The following is a 20,529-nucleotide window of genomic DNA, read 5'->3' on the forward strand; positions in this document are numbered from 1 at the left end:
GTGATGGACAGAATATAAAACCTAACTTTACTTCTAAGACTTTAAAGTATGCTCTTAAATATAGAAAATAGGATACTGTCACTTTGGGGTTTTTTGTTGTTTGTTTTATTTTGTTTTCTTTTGTTTGGATTTTTTTTCCAATGAGAAAACGGAGGAAAAGATGGGTAGATATTATTAGGTTGGTTGTTTTTTGTTGTTTTTTGGTTTTGCTTGCTTACCAAATATATCCCCAGTGCCTAGAATCATGCCTCGTACAAGTAAACAGGTAGGCTTTCAGATATTTTTTGAATGAAGACTAAATGAAAAAGAGAGCCCGAGTAGCTTAGAGATTTGCACACTGTCTGGGTTACTAAACCCAGTTTTCAGTTGGCTGAGCCAGGCTGCTGTTGACTATTCGTTGTGGCTAGGGTGCAGATTCCTAGCACTTACAAAAACAGTCTAGGCCATGATAAAAAGAGTAGGTTCATTGGTAAAAACAGCTGCTCTTGAACTCTTGTAAGTTGCTCAAATATTAAATAGTGTAAATTTTCTGTGGATGAATGCATTCTACTTGTAAACAAACCAACTAGTAACCCAGCTTGGCTGTCCTTCCTGGCTCAGTTGAGAGAGGGATGGTAGGAGAAACCATGGGCCTTCTAAGTGGGAGGCTTGGCTTGCCTGCTTTCTATACCCATCCTTACGGCGTAGCTTCTGACAGAATACCTTTCTTCATCCAGAAGAGTCTGTGCTAAAAGTATCCTTTCCTTTCCTACAGATTCCTCCTTACGGACAACAAGGCCCCAGTGGGTATGGTCAACAGGGCCAGACTCCATATTACAACCAGCAAAGTCCTCACCCCCAGCAGCAGCAGCCACCCTACTCCCAGCAGCCACCATCCCAGAACCCTCACGCCCAGCCTTCCTATCAGCAGCAGCCGCAGTCTCAGCCGCCACAGCTCCCGTCTTCTCAGCCTCCCTATTCCCAGCAGCCATCCCAGCCTCCACATCAGCAGTCCCCGACTCCGTACCCCTCGCAGCAATCCACGACGCAGCAGCACCCCCAGAGCCAGCCCCCCTACTCACAGCCACAGGCACAGTCTCCCTACCAGCAGCAGCAACCTCAGCAGCCAGCCTCCTCGACGCTCTCCCAGCAGGCTGCATACCCTCAGCCCCAGTCTCAGCAGTCCCAGCAAACTGCCTATTCCCAGCAGCGCTTCCCTCCACCGCAGGTAAGGCACCTCTGCCTTTCACCCCTCCCTACATGTGACTACAGGCAACTCGGGGATTGGTTGTCCCGAAAACTTTGCCATACAAATTGGTTCTCAAATGTGCACTTAAAAACCAATTAAACTCTGGGTAAACATGCTAACTGGATTGATTGAACTAATAAAGGCATAACCTTAACTGCATAAAAACCTGTACCTTTCCTTACTGATGAAGAAATAGGGCAATGGAAAGTTGCATAGATGGATAAGAAATTAAAGATAACGGGACTGTTTTTTTTTTTTTTTTTTTTTTTTAATACTAGCGTTCAGAACTTGAACATCTAAGTGAGTTTGGTCTTTTTAAATACAGTTGCTTTGGGAGGCTGTACTGTACATTCATTCCAACTGCCATTACATTCTGCTATTGCTCAAGGTATTTCGGACCCCTTCATTTGAAACTGCCATCAGAGCTGACATCACATAGCTTAGAATATTCTCCATGGTGGCGAGTCCTTTCATTTGTTGAAGGTGGATTTGATTTTAGGAAATAGCTAACATTCATTTGTAGTCATGTCTGTGAACAAGGTAGGTGATAAAGCTTAAAAATAACAATTTGGGTTTTATTCTTTAAAAAGCAAAAAAGAGAAGAAATGACCGAGTGGTGACAGATCCACTAAAGATTCTGTGCATTGGTAGCATTATTGGAATGAATATCTCACCCTAAGGCAATGTCTTTGAAGGAAGCAGGACTCATTTTAATGCAGAGGGATTTTTTTTTTTAATTAGTCTCATTCCTTGATACATAAAATTATAGTTAGCCATACTTCAACATTTAACTCGAAGAAACAACACTCTGTGGTGATAAATGGTCAGCAGTGCCATTCAGAAAGAGTCTTACATCCATTTTGACAAGTCCTTTTTTTTTTAATCCAACCAACAACTTTATTTTTTTAATTCCAATTAGTTCACAGTGTTCTATTAGTTTCAAGTGTATATTATAGCGATTCATCAATTCCGTACATCACCTGGTGCTCCTTGACATGTGTCTTAAGAGCCACACCTTGTATTTTTCTTCCTTCAGATAATATTGCGGGCAATTGGGCAGTTTCTTGTTCTCACTGGCCCTCTGTGAGACAGCCCCATAGCCCATTAACCATGAAGCAAGCTTGCCTGGTTTATCAGTACCAGGCCTTCACAGCTTTTGTTTTCTTATTTTAGGAGTTATCTCAAGATTCATTTGGGTCTCAGGCATCCTCAGCCCCCTCAATGACCTCCAGTAAGGGAGGGCAAGAAGATATGAACTTGAGTCTTCAGTCAAGACCCTCAAGCTTGCCTGTGAGTATTCTTGCCAACCTCTAAAAGATGTTGGGTCAGAGAGGAAAGCAAAGAAAACTGGTTTCTGGTTGGGTGTTTTGGTGGTATGACCTAAATAAACAATGAGCTATTCCTTGAATTCAGGTTGAAAATTCTAAATAGGAATTTATGGACTGACCTTGTGGAATGTCTGTTTTGGCTCCCTGCCTGGAGAATAAGTTTGTGATCTCTATTTAGAGTTTGTTTGGTTTGGGGTTTTGTTTTTTAAATCTTGGACTCTGCGGCATGGGCCAGGTGAGGGACAGAGATGATGAAGATGTTGGAAGCACTATGTGCTCTCCACCAAAGGGGAGAGAAGTCTCAGGGATGTTTTCACTTTACTTTTCAGGGCTTAATTTTTAGGTTTTTGTTTCAGTGTTTAGCTAGGAAGTATGATCTGGGGGTGCATTCAGCATGGATTATTGCATTGAGCATAGACTGAGTAAAAGTAGTTTTTCTGGTTGTTTTGCGTGAATAGGTGCTTTTGTCTAGTCAAGTGCTTGGTGCCCAGATGCTTGATTGGTGTTTATGGATGGACCGACTGTATCCTGAGAACAGCAGTACAGTCTGCTGATGAAGAGCTTGGGCTGTGGAGCCATTGTTACTCAGTCTACCTTTTGACTCTGCCACTAACTGTAGCCTTGGGCAAGTCACTTAACCTTGCCATGTCTTAGTTTTTGCATCTGTAAAACGAACCTTAAAGTACCCACTTTGTGGGGTGGTTACTAACGTGAGATAAGTGAAAATAGAGTGCTTATGAATATCTGACCCTACATAAATGTCAGATACGATCATCGTCACTTCTGAGGGCATAGAGACTCTACATGATACCTGAGAGATGGCACCAACTAGTTAACGGTAGACTGGTTCTGGGAACATTTGCCCCAGATCTTAGCTCTGGTGCTATATGTAGGCAAGTCAGTTGGACTCTGAAAATTAATCTGGGCACAGGAATAAAATGGGCTGCTCTGAAATCTAGTTAAGACAGTAGGTATCAAACCCTCCATGGCAAATCGTGCTTCAGTTATTAGTAAATAGGAATTCAGCCACATGTATCTAGATAAAAGTCTTTTGAAATTTTGATTCTACTCAGATTTGAAGCCTGTCTCTTCAGTTATTCTGACTTGGGAGAAAATGGTTTCTGGATCTTTAAGGAAGAGGTAGGAAGCAGGAACTCTGTTCATCATGAAGCCTCTCGGGGCTTCCCCTGAAGATCTCTGAGCCATGACCTGAGTAGGGCAAGATCTGCGGAGTCCCTGGGTACCTGCTGTGCAGGCATCCCAGGCCAGGACAAGTAGCCACTGTCAGATGGGAGTCTGAGACCCTTGACTTTCTCAGTTGAGGAACTGGGTGAGGATGTGTCTGAATAAGGCAGTCCCTTTTTGTTCCCTTTACACAAACGTCTGTCGCAATCCTTTTCTGCATCCTGAACCTCACTGGAACGTGTTTTTTAACCTGATTCAGTCAGAAATGTGTAACCACTCCCTCATCATCTGTGGTCTGTAGGTAAATCTTGGTGAGGTGCTACTGTGGCAAGAAACCAAATCAGTGGGTTTTTGCCGGTGCTTTAAGTTGCTCCCCGTCAAAAAGTTTCTGCTTGCTCCTAGTAAGCTTTCAACAGAACTGTGTTTGTTGTTTTTTAGTCCTGGGAAGCCTAGCATACAAACATGTTGCATGTCTTCTAACGGTTGAGAGCCTTGAGCCAGAGCTTCTGATTTGACCTGCTGAAGGGAGGGTGCTGGCAGCTTTGTGGGCCCAGGGGAGGATTGTTCCTGGGCAGCCTATCACAAGCAGCATTCCCAAGCTCAGGCTTCTACTATAGATTCATCCAAATGGGTCATTTGCTCTGTGGTAGAAGCTCTATGTGGGAGGTGAGCTGGCTGGGTTATTGGCATCTTGTTTGTTGAATTGCTTTTTATCCCTCTGCTACTTGGACTAAGAAACAAAAGGTGGTTATTCTTTGAAATTTTGGTTTGATGCCAGATTTGCCTAGCCAGGCTGGGAAACCGTCACATCTGAAGAAAGGAGAAGTTGGGATTCCCTAGAAGGGGCCCTCTCTTTTCTTAAGCAGTTGTGTCAGGGATCCCTAGGTTTCCCAGTGTATTCCTTCACTCAGCAGATGTCTATGGGGCACCTCTTTGTGTGTGGCTCCAGAACAGTAGCTAGCAGCTGACTGGAGGGCAGCCTTTCCAGTTTTCCACATCACCCTCTTCGCTCATTCACCTTACCCACTTAGCCTTAAAAGCATTATGATTGTGACCCTTGATTTAAAGACTCATTATGGTTTCTGATCCTGATTATTACAAAAATTAGATTTTGAGGAGTTTTTGCTCAGCTATTAATGCCAGACCATTTAGCTGCTATTATCCTGATTATGTTATCCCTCTATTTAAAACCTCTCAGTTATTTTTCATTAATCTTAGAATAAAATCCAAAATCCTTAATATTACATAGGCTGCCCCCTGCTTCTGATTTAGATCTGGAATGAGGCCTGAGACCTTGCATTTCTAACAAATCACTTGATGCTGCTAGATCAGGGATGGCACTTTGAGAACTTCTGTTTCATCCTTTTTTGCTCTTTGCCTTGCTGTCGACTTCCTCTCAGTTTTTATAAGGCCCCATGCTTTTTTCTGCTTCTGGACCTTTGCACAGACCCTTCCCTTGCCTATACACATTTCCTCCTAATTCTTGTTCATATTTCAGACTACATATTTAAGATTATTTCCTCAGAAAACTCCTTCCTAATCAAGTGTCAAAACTCAGCTTAAATAACGTCTGCGATGCCCTCACGGACGGAAGTCAGTTTTTATTTAAAAAACAAAAAACAGGGGCACCTGGGTGGCTCAGTCGGTTAAGTGTCTGACCTTGGCTCAGGTCATGATCTTGCGGTTCACGAGTTTGAGCCCCGCATTGGGCTCTGTGCTGACAGCTCAGAGCCTTCTGTGTCTCCCTCTCTCTCTGCCCCTCCTCCACTCACGCTCTGTTTCTGTCTCTCAAAAATGAATAAATGCTAAATAAATAAATAAATAAATAAATAAATAAAACAACTCTGCAATATTTAAGACCTATTAAAGATACAAAGAGGGGCTCCTGGGTGGCTCAGTCGGTTAAGTGTCCAACTTCGGTTCAGGTCATGATCTCGCAGTTTTGTGAGTTTGAGCCCCACACCAAGCTCTGTGCTGACAGCTCAGAGCCTGGAGCCTGCTTCCGATTCTGTGTCTCCCTTTCTCTGACCCTTCCCTGCTCACTGTCTGTCTGTCTGTCTGTCTGTCTCTTTCAAAAATAAATAAACACTAAAAAAAATTAAAAGATACAAAGAATGATTCAGCCTGAGGACCCATCGTTAGCAAGCAAACCTTGCTGACATAGGTAAAAGCACCTTATATAGCTCTCTGAGATCACTTCCCCATCCTTGTACCAAGGGAAACACTATCCAATATCTGAGGTTTCTTTCCTTCATGTCACTAGAGCAATTTGCTGATACCTCTACTTACTTGGGTCTTTTCCACTTGATGGTAAGCTTCTGGAGGGCAGGCACTGTGTTAATGACCTATCTATCCCTAATATCTATCACATGATGCCCCAGACCAGTGGTTCTCTACCTTGGCTGCATGTCAGAAATGCCTGGGGAACAAACGATCTTTAAAATCCAGTGGCCAGGGTTCAGAGTTCTGAATTGTTTGGCGGGGGGTGGGGCTTGGGCTTTGCTGTGGTTAGAGGCTGTCCCAGGTGACTGTGATTTGCAGCCCTGGTAGAAATCCACTAATCCAAACTGTGTCAGGTTCCTTTGCTAAAATAGACTGTCTTAGCACCCATGTTTTTTCGTCAGTATCTTTCTCAAGTGTAATTTCAAATTTAAATAAGTGTTACTTATTTAACACAAACTCATGAGGGCTGACTGTCTTGTTCCTTGGCATCCTAGTGCCTGGCATAAAGTAGGCTCCACTGAGCAGCATCTATTACATTGTTCATTCACAAAGTGTATGTCTGACAGGGGACAGCTTGACCATATTATAAGATTGTTGTTTTCACTACTAGGGCAAGGCAGGTATCACAACCTGTTACAGGAAAGCCCAAACTCCATGGTAGAGGATGGATTAATTTATTTGTGCTTCCTGACAGTGGCCTTAGGAAGAAGTGGGGTTAGGGTTTGTCATCTGTCTTGTAAAATAGCAACTACTTCACCTTATGGTAAGAAGGTTCTTGGGGTGCCTGGGTGGCTCAGTTGGTTAAGCATCCGACTTTGGCTCAGGGCATGATCTCACGGTTCATGGTTTTGAGCCCCACATTAGGCTCTGTGCTGACAACTCAGAGCCTGGAGCCTGATTCAGATTCTGTGTCTCCCTCTTTCTCTTTGCCCCTCCCCCGCTGTTTGTTTGGTTTTTTTTTTCTCTCTCTCTCTGAAAAATAAATAAACATTTAAAAAAAGAGAAGAAGGTTCTTGTAAGGGATGGGTGAACAAGCAAACAAAATGGGTGTGTTTGGGGTTTCTTTAGTTTGGGGCAAAATCTTTAAGGGTCTCGTCTCAAAATTGGTATCTGACTTTTGATTATAATCATTTCTGGGAATGGCTAGGAGTTGCAGCTTTAAAAGCTTCTGTTTGGGGTGCCTGGGTGGCTCAGTCGGTTGAGCGTCCAACTTCGGCTCAGGTCATGATCTCGCAGTCTGAGTTCAAGCCCCGCGTCGGGCTCTGTGCTGACAGCTCAGAGCCTGGAGCTTGCTTCAGATTCTGTGTCTCCCTCTCTCTCTGCCCCTTCCCTGCTCATGCTCTGTCTCTGTCTCAAAAATAAATAAACACTAAAAAAAATAAATAAATAAATAAAAGCTTCTCTTTAAGTGATTCATTCAAGTGTATGTGGTTTCCCTAGAGAATGCTTCCCAATTTTTTTTTCTTACTGAGGCACATTTGTAAATTTACATTTTAGTCTTGAAATTTTACTTGGAATACAATTTCCATTCAGCGGTGGAAAATAGATATAGAATTGAAAATCCAGATCTAGAAAGGTTAGCTAGATCAGTGCTTCTCAAACTTTAGCATGCACTAAGAATCATCTGGAGATTAATTAAAACACAGATTACTGACCTCTACCCAGAGATTCTGGGTGTAGAGTGGGACCTAATAGTTTGCATTTCTAGCAAGCTCTCAGGTGGTGCTAGAGTTCTAAAAACCATACTTGAATAATAGTGAGCTTAGGTAGCCCTTCGAAAGGGGAAGAAAAAAATCAGAAGACTAGGAAGCCACAATGGTAACTTGAATAACAGTGGTGACTTAAACTGTAGTTTGACTCTTGGCGATCTGGAGGGAAGGCTGTGACTTGAAAAAGGTGGAGAGAAAAGAGACTTGGGAGAAATAGTCTGCCCACAGTTGTGGGCTCAGTGCAGTCTATTCCTGGGGTAGGGCAGCCCTTGCACTGCCAACACCACCCTGGGAGTTCTCTGCTCTATGGCACTCGTCACTGAAGCCCTTCTAGAAGTTGGCCACCAAATCCCAGTCTACCTCAGAAATGGCTTTTGGATCTGGTTTCCCCCGTCCTACCCATTGCCTTTTTTTTTTTTTTTTTTTTTTAAGTCTCCTGTTACTTCTCACCTAGTGTCTTCCCCCCAGACTCCCAGCTGTTCTACTTCTTTTCCTTCCAAGTCTGTCCTCATTGTAATCATCTTAAAAAGTCAAATCTGGCAAGTTAACATCACTGCTTTAAAAGCCTCTGGCTACCTGTTGCCTGTAGGTTTAAGGCCAAGTGTGACATTCAAGTTCTTTTGTGATCTGGAGGATGAGAATATTAAAAAAAAAAAAAAAAGTGTGTAAGTTTCCTGTCCCTGGAGTAAAAGCTAGCACACTGTTTGCTGTGGGCATTCTAGAGAAGGCAGACAGGCATTAGACAAGGGTTAGACTTTGATGACTTCTGAGGCAGCCTGTGATTCTGAATATGACATGGTTGCTACCCTCAAGGATCCTTCTCTGTTTCATTAGTAAAACAGGTAGAAGAATGTATACCTGAATGTCATAATGGATACTGCCAAGTTTGGTTAAGTCAGTGGTCATTTATGTCTACATAGTTGAGGGAAGACATCATGGCAGAAGTTTAGAATGACCTAGATATGGAGATACTTGGGTGGTTAAAAAAGAAAAGTATAGCCTGAGCAGAGGCCAGGTGGGGGTGGGGTATAGTATAGATAATATTAGGGGGTTGGTCAGGATCCAGCTTCCAGGGGGTGGACAGTAACAGGAAGGAAAGCTAGATTAAAGGGATTAGGACCCTGGTGGGCCAAGTAAGCCATTTGGATTTGATCTTACAGGCCTGCAGACTAGATATGGAATTAGAGCAGTAACGTGATAAAACTAATGATATAAAAAGTAATCCATTCGTGTATAGTGTGGTTTGAAAAGGGGAGAGTCTGGAAGCAAGGGCAGCAGTTAAACTGTTGAAAAAATTCTGGTGAGAGGTGTGGAGTTGTACCCCTTTGTCTCATTTGCATAGCCATCTAGTCCCATTTATGAGGTATGCAGGAAAAAATGTATAGATCTGAGAGAGAAAGTGGCTTCTACTGGGTAGAAAATTTAATGATCTTGAAGGGCGTGCGGAGAAAGATCTCGTTGACGGAAAAGTTAAAAGGAAAACTCATTTTGGGGGAGAAGTTAAGTTCCATATAGTGAAACTTAAAAAAAAAATACTTATGGGTGCCTGTCTGACTCAGTTGATAGAGTATCCTACTCTTTTTTTTTTCTTTTTTAAGTTATTTATTTTGAGAGAGACAGTGTGAGTTGGGGGAGGGGCAGAGAGAGAGAGAGAGGGAGACAGAGAATCCCAAGCAGGCTCCGCACTGTCAGTGCAGACCCTGGCATGGGGCTCGAACCCATGAAACTATGAGATCATGACCTGAGCTGAAACCCAAGAGTCGGACACTTAGCCAACTGAGCCACCCAGGCACCCAGAGCATCCTACTCTTGATCTCAGGATGGTGAATTCAAGCTCCACGTTGGGTGTGGAGCCTACTTAAAAAACAAGACAAAAACATATGCTGAGTTGCTAGTTGGAGAGAGGAGACTGCAACTTGGGAAAGAGCTGAGACTAGATAGAATTGGAGAGCTGTGTGTATAGTGATTAACAGTTAAACTGTGGCCTGAAGGAGGCCTCCCAGCCCATGGCTTACGGAGAGAGGAGTCAGATGGAGCCCTGGACAATGCCTGCAGTCATCTGGTAGAAGCGCCCAGCAGATAGCTGGTGAGCTCTGAGTAGGACCAGGATTGTGTCATATTTATGGAAGCCAAAGGCAAGGGGGAATGGTCCACATCGAATTTATATTTCAAGGAATATAAAGTGGGATCTGTCATGAAGCAGGTTATTGGGATCCTTTTTAGGTGTGGAGAGGACCTGGTTTCTGAGGGCTGGAGGAAAAGGAAATTCAGGGAAAGGTATAAAGGTAAAGAACACTCTTGAAAGGTGTTGGGGGGTGGGGGCAGTGACAGCTGAATCAGCCCAAATTCCTCCACTTCATGTGAAGACCCGCATGTGTATACTGTAGATAGGAAGAAGGTTGAAGATGCTGGCAGAATATTAGGAGGGTGTAAACAGACTTATCTCTCAAGAGTTGTGAAAAAAAGGCATCAAGGGCACTCACTGGGTTAGCTCACAAAGGACACTGTACCCTTGACTGGAGAAGTCTTAGAGGCCAGTGTTGAAGAGCTGGATCATACTTGTTTCTTCTCATTAGGTAGGAATGGAGGTTATGGATGCTGGGAATGAGGTGGAGAATAGGATTAGGATTTTTAATGTCTGTTAAGTTATGTACAGATTTTTTTTTTAATCACCTGGGTTTTCAAGCCCTTTTTAAGACTTTACTTAATAACACTATAGCTATTAGCACTCATGTTTTACTACTGTCAGACTGCTGGGAGCTTGGGTTACAGTGATCTAGAAAGAAGAAATGGGAGGGAACTACGTTGTTTCTGTAGCATCCAGATCTTAAGACGGTAGGAGTGAGGCCAGGAAAGGAGCTATAGGCAATACCAATCCTCCTAGAAGAGCAGGAATTGAAATGTAATGAGTAACCACTCCTTTTTTATGTTAGAAGAAACTAAGGGTCAGAACTAGGATTTGAATCCAGCTCTCTCTGATATTTCAGATAAAATATTTCCTCTAGCATCCCACACAGCAGAAGAAAGGCTTGGAGAATCTGAATTTCTCTCTTCAAGTTTAACCAGAAGCCTCAACCCCTTTGTCGTTTAACATTTACCAGGCTTGTCCTGAAAGAATTGCCATTTCACTTCTGTTTTTCCAGACCTCCTTGTCATGGAGCACCAATGAGTTGTGAAAAGGGCAGCTGGGGGGGCAGGGAGGGGTGGGAGAGGGAACATGCCCAAATTGATAGGGCGCAGGGTTGCTGGAGGAAGTAACCAACTAGGGAATCGCCTCAAACAGTGGGAAGTTGACTCAAATTTGGTTCTTTTGTTCCCCTTGACTTAGATGGGAGCAAACCCTGTTTGTGCCCTTCTTCTTAGAGAACAGTGTCCTGATTAATGGTGATGTTAATCAGAGCCTTGCTACTGAAAAAATGTGGTCCTGTATCTAGCAACACAGGCATCACCCGGGAAATTGCTTAGAAATGCAGGTTCTTGGGTCCCACCCAGCTTTATTGAATCCAACACTGTTAACAAGATCCCCAGGTGATTCATTTATCTAATGGTTTAGAAACAAGGAGTTAGGGGGACTCCTGAGTAACTCAGTCGGTTGAACGTCTGGTGGACTCTGGATTTTGGCTCAGGTCATGATCTCATGGTTCCTGAGATTGAGCCCTGAGTCTGGCTCTATGCTGACAGTGCAGAGCCTTCTTGGGATAATCTCTCTCTCCTGCCTCTCTCTGCCTCTTTCTTTCTGTCTCTCTAAATAAATAAATAAACATTAAAAGAAAAGAAGCAGCAGCAGCAGCAAGGAGTTAGACCCTGAGAACTGAGAGTAAAATTTTCAAATGAAATGTCAAGCTTGGGGACTTTGGAATACATGAATTTTACTGACTGTGTCCAGTAAACTGTAAATAATCTCTGAGTGTGTGGGGTGGGAATGGAAGACCACCACCCGTTGTTTTGTGGTGCTTTGGGGGCCCTGGCTCTCCATGCCTACAGGCCAGACCCCATTGTGGGACCAGCCACAGCTCCCAGCATACCGGTGTAGCCTCGTCCCCCGCCTCTCAGGTGTGCCTCAAACTCCTCACAACTCCCAGTCCTTCCTGCCAGTGTCTTCTTGCTTCTGATGACTGCCCAGTCACCTTCCCTGTCTCTCTCTTTAATGCCTGGCAAACTCCTACTTTGGCTTCAAAACCTAGCTGCAATACGTTCTCTGGGACTTTTCCCGATTTCTTCACGGTGGCCTGGGACCTCTGCTCAGGGACCAGGTCTGCGTGTAGCACCTGTGCGAGGCAGCTCCTCGGTACACCTGTGCTGAGCAGCCCTGGGCTCCTGCTGCCCACGTGAGCTCGGGGGCCAGCGTTTTGTCATCTGTGTTTACTGGGGGGAGTGACAGAAATCCTCTGAAGGCTTAAAAAAATTGGAATGCTTGAAGGATTAAAATTTTACACTGTGTTGCCTTTTGTCACATTTCATGGTGAAAGGAAACAGGCCAACAGTTTTTGCCTAGGCTTTTGATGGCTTATTTTCAAGGGGCTGACAAAAATGCCACTAGCACTTTCGGTACTCAGAGAAGCTGGGCTTTTCTGAGGTTGGTGACCTGTTTTCTTTATATCTGACTGTGTGTGCTTGCTCCCCTTGAATTGTAGCCCAGGTGCTCTCAAAAAGTCTCAGAAAGGAAATCCCCACCCCCTCCGTCATATCTGCCCAGATTGCTCAGAGCAGCGTGTACCATGTGCAAGTAGCCGCCCCTTCTCTAGAACGCCTGTTCTCTGGCAGGGCTAGCCAATCTGCTTCTCCATCCCAGTCACGCTGCTCCGGCCCTGATACTGCCTGGTGCCTGCCGGAGCCTGTGCTGCTTGCAGCACATTACTGTATGCTTGTTCCTGGGCCCATTTCCTGTTTCTATTCTAGTCGCTGGTGGCTCAGCTCTGCTTCCTGCCTGTGTGTCTCACACAGATTCCTCTTGCTAGTACCTTTTGTTTTCTTCGGAACAACTTCAGTCTGAAAACTAACTGAGCCTTACTTCCAGTGTGATGGCTCCTGGGGTCAGTACCCTATGGAGGACTGGCAGGAAGTACCTCCTTCCCACCAAGCATACTATACCTGTTGGATTTGACCTTGTTCTTCAGTTGGTCCCCAGTCTTGCTACAGGAAGCTGGTGGCTCATTGCTTAGACCAGAAATTGCTATAAGAAGATGAGCTGGGATCTTTTGCAGCCAAACTTGTCTTCACTCCTCAGCTGCACAGGGTTGTCAGGACTGGTTCTTTTTTTTACCTGGCGCTTAAAAGCATTTCCTGCTGCTGCCAAAGACACTTTGTAGCCCTTTCTAGCCCAAACCTCCCCCCTCTAAAATCCAGAGAATACTTATATGGGGTTGGGCAGGTAATGCTATCCTCAGCAGAGTAATAGCTTGCAGAGAGTATAGAGATGGAAAGAAAGCATGTGCTGACTCAACCTTCTGTCCTGTGTAAGCAGTTCAACACCCCCACCCCCACCCCAGGGTTAGAGTGGGAGGGAGAAAGTGCAGGGAGGTTGTTAAAAAAAATTAAAGAAATGAAGAAGTGAAGGAGATTGTTCTGAACAAATGTATTTTAATGCTCTAATGCTCCTCCATCTTGCCCATTTTCCCCAGAAGATGCTGGCTTAGCAGAGAGTAGGCCTTGTGAATAATTCTATTCTCCTCTCTCCTTCATAACAACTCTTTTGGGATCATCTGGTAATCCTGTGTCAGATCAAGTGGTTTCTACACTGAACCCTAGGCCTAGGTATATTTAATAGAGAGGAATTTAATGCAGGGAATTGGGCTTACAAACTTGCTAGGAAGGTTGAGGAAGCATGCTCTAGGCTTGTCCTCCAGAAGGAAATTCCTACCTTTGAGCCACTATCAGATTAAATGCCCTAAGTCTGCTATCCAGGGATCAGTGAGCTGGAGTCAAGAAGGAGCAGCTGCTGCCGCCAGAACCAGCATCCAGTTTACTGGAAGAAGAAGCCAAAATGCTGCTGCAGAAACAAGTGAAGGAGACGGAAATATGGTCTCTGCCATACTTTGATCTAACCTCGAGTTTGCTCCTAATTAGGAGAACCTGAACTATATCTAAACCCATCCACAAGGGATTCTGGGAAATTCGGTTTTTAGCTTTTTAACCTCTATAATTAGGAAAAGAGTAGAATGGAGACAGCGTGAGCTAGGCCACAGAATATTCACCACACTAACACAAACACTACCCCTCCCCCTTACCCCCACTTTACATATGAGGAACCTAAGGCCCAGAAAGGGTAAAGGACTTGCCCAAGGTCATTCAGTAAATGAGAACATTGAGTTCCTGACTCCCATTCCAGTGTTTTTACTATTAGGACCTGTTTTTACTATTAGGAGTTTTTACTAAACTCCTCTAAAGGATCAGTTTAAAAAAAAAAAAAAAAAAAAAAAAAACTCCTTTAAGAGAAGGAAGAATACCATAGTCTCTTCTTTGGAGAAAAGGAAGGAAGAGGTATGTAGAGATGCGGGGTTGAGATTTCTAGGCAAAGGTAGTGATACTATACAGCTTCTGGATTTAGGTCTACTCTCCAGGAAGATGTAGGAAATATTCTGATAGGAAGAAACCTCAAAAACTAGAATTTCCTGCAATTCCTGAGTCAACATATGGATGAACTCAGTTGCCTTGGTGACCATGGCTCTCTTTCACCCCCACCCCACTTCCCTTTCTCTCCCATTGGTACATTTATAACGTTCTGCAAGCTGTTTGGACGATTACCTCAGTGAAGTACATGCCCTGGCTTCTGCCATTGTCCTTCTCCAAAAAGACCAACAAAATCAGAAATCCAGCCCCCAGATGTGTGATTGCCAAGCTGTTTCTCATCTGTCCTTGGGGCAAGGGGGGTGTTGGGCTTTTTGGACAAGAAATAAACCAAGTTGGGGGTGCCTGGGTGGCTCAGTCGGTTGGGCATCTGACTTCAGCTCAGGTCATGCTCTCACAGCTCGTGAGTTTGAACCCCACACCGGGCTCTTTGCTGACAGCTCAGCCTGGAACCTGCTTCAGATTCTATGGTCTCTGCCTCTCACTGCCCCTCCCCAACTTGTTCATGTTCTCTCTCTCTCTCTTTCTCTCTCTCTCTCTCTCTCTCTCTCTCAAAAATAAACATTAAAAAAAAAAAAAAAAGAGGGGCATCTCGGTTAAGCATCCGACTTCGGCTCAGGTCATGATCTTACGGTTCGTGAGTTCGAGCCCTGTGTCGGGCTCTGTGCTGACAGCTCGGAGCCTGGAGCCTGCTTCGGATTCTGTGTCTCCCTCTCTCTTTGCCCCTCCCCTGCTCACACTCTGTCTCTCTCCCTCTCAAAAATAAATAAACATTAAAAAAAAAATAATAATAATAATAATAAATAAATAAATAAATAAATAAGAAAGAAATAAACCGAGTCTTCCTAGAAATGCTATAATTTAGAACCATGAGGGCCTCCCCCTCCAACCGGACACCAGAGTGAAAATCTGTTCTGGCAAACTTGGTCCAGAGGGGAGGACCCCTGGGTATGGAGCTGTGTTAACATACCTGATAAATCAAGCATAGAATTAGTTCTGTTGTCTTTTTCTTCATATTTCTAAGATATTTGGTGTTCAACCTTTGGGGACCGGTGCTTACTCTCTTGCTCCATCCACTTCCACAGCCTGAACCTGTTCTTTCTTCCCCACCTGCTGTCAGCATGGAATTGGCTGGTATTGTGACATAGTCTCTGATTTCTGTGAGGTATAGCTCACCTCCAAGCTGCTAGCTTGCTTCCCCATTTGACCTTTCCCAAGGAAACTAAGAAGCCATGTCTTGTTGAAAGTGGAAACTAAGAGTGGAAGGCTCAAGCTGAGAGTCAGAGAACCTGTCCCTTAAGACCAGCTTTCATGTGGGAGGAATATTGAATATTATTTACTGAGATAAGTGAAGGTCATTTCCTGACATTCTGGGGAAGGTAGGTGAAGAATTAAGTTCCAAATAAATGGGATCAGTGTCAGAAGAACTGTTATTAGGACTATTTGGTTGTGGGGCTCCTGGGTGGCTCAGTCGGTTAAGTGTCCGACTTCAGCTCAGGTCATGGTCTCCCAGTTTGTGAGTTTGAGCCCCAATTCGGGCTGTCACGGAGCCTGCTTCAGCTCCTCTGCCCCTCCCCTGCACGCATGTGTGCTCACGCACTCTCTCAAAAATAAAAATAAATATTTAAATTTAAAAAAAGAATAGTTGGTTGTTTTCCCCCCTCATCTTCTACTTTCAGAACTTGACTGTGTCTCTCCCCATGTTCAGAGTTCTGGTTTTCAGGCCTTTGGGATAGATGGCTGGCTGTCTTTTCTGGGTAAAGATGCTGTCCATTTCCTACTCTCAGATCTGTTTGTTCCCTATCGTCCCCCAAATCTTTGGATTTTATCTAGTAGGCCATGGTAGAGAAGACCACTGGCAAATATAAATTTAGGGGGTTTTAATACCAAACCGAGGAGGCCTTGGAGCTCCCTAGACCTTGGTCTAAGCTGTGTGCAGCACAGTGCCAGTCTTGCCTTCCCTAGTTATGCACTTTGTATCCTTGCTTGCTTTCTGCTTGAGGTGGAAGCCTAAGGCCACACCCCTTCTCCCTTACACTTTTTTTTTTAATTTGAGAGACAGACAGACAGACAGACTCTTAAGCGGACTCCACACAGCCTCTGCCCTTGGGATTATGACCTGAGCTGAAATCAAGTCAACTCGCTCAAACCGACTGAGCCACCCAGGCACCCCTCCCTTAACACTTCTCCTTTCTAGAACTCTGCCTTCTTTTCTGTGCTTCTTTGCTCTTCCCTCCCCTACCCGCTCCTTGCTCAAGTTCTAGGATTTCAGCTGATGATCATGGTAGAACAAGGTCTATGTGGTTGGCTTTCCTGACAGGAAATGCTTAACTTGGGGAAAGTAGGGAGTTCCTAACTTCTTTGCTTTCTCAAACTTTACAGCACTTGTTTCCTGCTGGGATTAGAACAGCCCTATTCCATAAATATGCACTGTTCTTGACTGCTCTAACTCAGGCCCAGCTCTGACCCAGTTTCCTTTTTTTTTTTCAGATTTGAGTCCGTTAGCTAGTGACCCTTAAAACCCTGTACATTTTTGGCCAAGAGGTGATTTCTGACTAGATAAGACATTCTCTCCTGGCCCAAGTGAGAAAGAAGCCTTTTCAGGGGAGGGGTATGTGTCCAAAGGCTGGTCAGGTAGGTAACACGGTATTATACAGGCCTGGTGGGGACTGTGACACATTGGAAAACAAGTTAGCTCGCTACCCTATGGGAGTTCTAGGATCTGTTTTTTTCACAAGTTGGGAAACTGGAGTTTTGTGGGTTTGTTTTTTTTTTTTTAAGTTCATTTGTTTATTTTGAAAGAGAGAGTGTGTGCATGGGAGGGGCAGAGAGAGAGAAAGAGTGGGAGAGAGAATCCCAAGCAGACTCCTCACTGTTAGCGCAGAGCCTGACATGGGGCTCGATCTCAGGACCGTGAGATCATGACCTGAGCCAAAATCAAAAGTTGGACACTTAACTGACTGAACCACCCAGGTGACCCGGGTTTTTAATATAAAATCTTGGGATTATTAGAAGAGTCTATATGGGAGTGTCAGGCGGTGGGTTAAAAGGTCCTCTGGCACCTGTGGGTCTGTCCCTGCAGCTTCTTGTGGACTACCCATGTAGTTTTGGCTCCCTTGGAACTGGTATTTAGAATTTTTGTGGGGGTGGGGGCCAGCTGTGGGGAATGCCATCTACCCATTGCCAGCTCTCCTTGTGTTTGGTGTTTGTTTTATTGGTTTGGGGAGGGGGAAGTGCAGGGGAGATGTTGAGCAGAAGCACTCAATGTGATTAAACCTCTAGCCGAGCAGATCTGTGGGAGCAGAATATCGACCCCTGGAAAATCAATGGCTGCTGCAGTGGCCCAGGCTGCTGTTTGCAGGGGCTCCCGCCGCAGGAGTGCAGGCAGCCCCACAGTCTCTCTTCCCCCCTTTTTCACCTCAGAAACGCCCTCGGCCCCCACCCAAAGGGTCAGAACTACCTCAAGAGATTTTGCTGAGGTGGATTAGAACGGCAGGTTCTTGTATTTTTGTAATTAGATTGAAATTTCTCCAGTGACACAGAGCCCCGCCTCCCGGCAGCCTCCTTTCCAGGCGTTCCTTCTCTGCACTGCAGTTCTATCAAGAGCTCTTACCCAAGTGGCCAGGGCCTATTCAGGGTTGTACTTGGCAGTTTTAGACAGGAGAGTTCATTCCCCTGATGCCGGCACCCAAGAGTCTCTCCCTGCATCTAGAGGTCTAGAGCTCGGTCGGGTATGGGATTACTGTGGGAGTGAAGGTTAAACGAAAGAGAGAAGACAGAGAGACTGGGTCTAAAGAGGATGCTTTTGAGTAGATTGGTTCATTGAGTAACATTTATGAAACATGTTGCCTTTTGTGTGCCTGACATTTTTCTGGTTACTAATAACATAAGAGGGTATAGCCTGGTCCTGCTCTGGTCCCACAGGCAGATTCAACACAGTGCTATCAGTCTTGCCGCACTGGGTCAAGGGGAACCCTTGGAGGGACTCTGAGCATCGCCCGCGGGGTGAGAGTGAAGGGCCAGAGAAGTTGTGCTGGGACTGTGTAGGCTTTGTCCCCACGAAGCTATTCTTATCTTTGAAGTCTCCAAGCCAAAAAATAAATGATTTTAGTCCATAGTTGCTGCACCTATAGCTTCAAGTGATTGGTTTTCTCACCCAGTTCTCTGGTGGCTGGGAAATGGGCCACCCGGCTGTGTGAGAGGAGAGCTCTGGTGCCCCCCTGTTGGAGAACAGCTGTGGTCAGGGGGTTGAAGCTTGCTTGCCTGCAGGTCTGGGTGAGGGTTTGAAATCGCCTGAGATGAGGCCATCTAGAGGCCAGGCATGTTTTGACTTCTCTCTCTGGGCCACACCCCTGTGCTTGATAACATTATTAGAGCACATGCAGTATGAATACCTGCAGAGACCAGATACCTTCATGGGACTCAACTTCCTGCTGGTCTCCCTGGAGTCTCAGTCACACTGTCCTTCCTCCTACCCCCTGTACATTAAGTACCCCTCTAAGGGCCCAGAGGTGAGAAGAAGCACCATACCCTTTAGTGTAGCAATAGTAAGTTTAAATTAAGAGAGTTCTAGATGAAAGGGCCAATTTGAAATAAGCCATGAAAGAAGGTCTAGAAAGGAAGGTCTCTTCTAGGAAGAGCGGCTAGGAAGGAGGAGAGTGTGAGGCATTGCAGACTAGTAGAGCTAGCTTAGCTAGTTTTAGTCTTCCCTTCTACAGAGGAGCCAGGCAAGGCCTAGTGAGGTTAACTTGTTAGAACCATGGAGGTAGGCACTCAGCATGTCCAGAGACGGGTTGTCGTCAGGCTTTTTGTGGAGCGTGGAGCATCGCCTCTCATGGTGGCAAGCTTCCCCTTTACAGTAGAAAGAGTGCGTGCTCTGGAATCAGGGCTGTGGGTTTGAACTCCACTGCTTCTGTTTAATAGCTCTCTGTCCTTGGGCAAGTCATTTCACTTCTGAGCTCCTGCTTTGGTAAAATGGGGAGGATGCCTGCATCAGAAGACGGTTGCGAGAGTTAAATGTGAGTCAGCCTTGTACCTGAGGGTTAGACACACGAGAGTCCCATATTTGTATCAGTTGTGCTTCCCTTCCCACAAGGAGACTTGCTTTATTCCTCTTTCCAGCATCCTTTGAATTTGGAGATTTGGTCTCCTTGAGCTTTATTTATGACTTCTGAAGTGTATATATAGGGGGTTTCCCTGTGGAGGTGGGCTCCTGAAAAGCATTCTGGAGACCAGAAGAGTTCTGACTCTCCTTTACCGTGCATTCCCCACCTGGCAGCCTGAAGGTACCAGGAAGAAATGTCCCCTTATCTCCAGAACAATAGCCTATTGTGAGGGAGTTCAGTGGGGGGTTTTGGGAAGCTTGGGGTAGGGGTTAGGTAGGAAATCAAGTTCTCTTAGCCTTTCCCAGAGCAGTTTCTGCCATTCCAAACAGTGGGTGTAGTTCAAGCAGGAGATGGTGTTTGGTCCTAAGCTAAAACGATGGTGCCAGCCTCTCTGCCTTTCCTTTCACCTTGTTAATCCTTGCTTAGCCCCTGACTTGAAAGTACCACCAGTATGAGGCACCTGGGTGGCTCAGTTGTCAGTTAAGCATCCGACTTCGGCTCAGGTCATGATCTTGTGGTTTGTGAGTTCGAGCCCCGTGTCAGGCTCTGTGCTGACAGCTCAGAGCCTGGAGCCTGCTTCAGGTTCTGTGTCTCCCTCCCTCCCTCCCTCCCTCCCTCTCTCTCTCTCTCAATCTCTCTCTGCCCCTCCTCCACTCTCTCTCACTCACTCGCTCAAAAATAAACATTAAAATAAAAAAAAAAAAGTACCACCAGGATTAAGAGGCAGCTTGTTCTGTGTATTGATTCGTTCTTGGCATTTCAGCCACCACCAGCTAGCCTGCTCTCTGGGCAGGGATGGCAGCTCGTCTGTTGGACTGTTGACCACTCATTGGAACAAGGGCAGAGTTTTGTAACTCTGGAATCCCTACCAGTCTGGGGTGGGTCAGATCACCCTTTCTTCCATTTAGCAAATACTGAGGAAAAGAGAACCTACAACTGAAGCTTTATTATACTGAATATCTTTTAGAAGCATTTGAGGTAGCTTCTTTTCCCCTGACACTTGACAATTAAGTTGCTTAAGGAAGTCTTTATGAAAAACCAGGTCTCCCCCAAAACTCACTTGCCTTAAGTAGTTCCTATATAATTAAGTTTGCCATACTCCATTTTCCTTGAAGTTTGTCCAGGCTGTTGCCTCCTTCCCTGCTGTCTGCCTTTCTTCAAGAGTCAGGTCTCCCAGCCTTTTC

The 20,529-nt window shown here is 45.1% G+C and overlaps 1 protein-coding gene and 1 long non-coding RNA gene across 4 annotated transcripts in view; one reads left to right on the top strand and one right to left on the bottom strand.

Annotated features, from left to right (window-relative positions):
* ARID1A (AT-rich interaction domain 1A) overlaps positions 1-20,529 on the top strand; it is a 70,411-nt gene that overhangs the window by 27,108 nt on the left and 22,774 nt on the right. For all 3 annotated transcript variants that reach the window (XM_027059970.2, XM_053209572.1, XM_053209573.1), the window contains exons 3-4: positions 755-1,207; positions 2,402-2,518. In XM_027059970.2, coding sequence (XP_026915771.1) covers positions 755-1,207; positions 2,402-2,518 — 570 coding nt within the window. The remainder of the gene's footprint in view (positions 1-754; positions 1,208-2,401; positions 2,519-20,529) is intronic.
* LOC113599468 (uncharacterized) lies at positions 8,699-15,468 on the bottom strand. The gene is made up of 3 exons (XR_003420332.2): positions 15,211-15,468; positions 12,765-12,942; positions 8,699-10,550 (listed from the first exon to the last, which is right to left on the bottom strand). It is a non-coding gene; the product is annotated as an uncharacterized LOC113599468 (long non-coding RNA).

The sequence above is a fragment of the Acinonyx jubatus genome, chromosome C1 (assembly GCF_027475565.1).
Source record: "Acinonyx jubatus isolate Ajub_Pintada_27869175 chromosome C1, VMU_Ajub_asm_v1.0, whole genome shotgun sequence".
NCBI lineage: Eukaryota > Metazoa > Chordata > Mammalia > Carnivora > Felidae > Acinonyx > Acinonyx jubatus.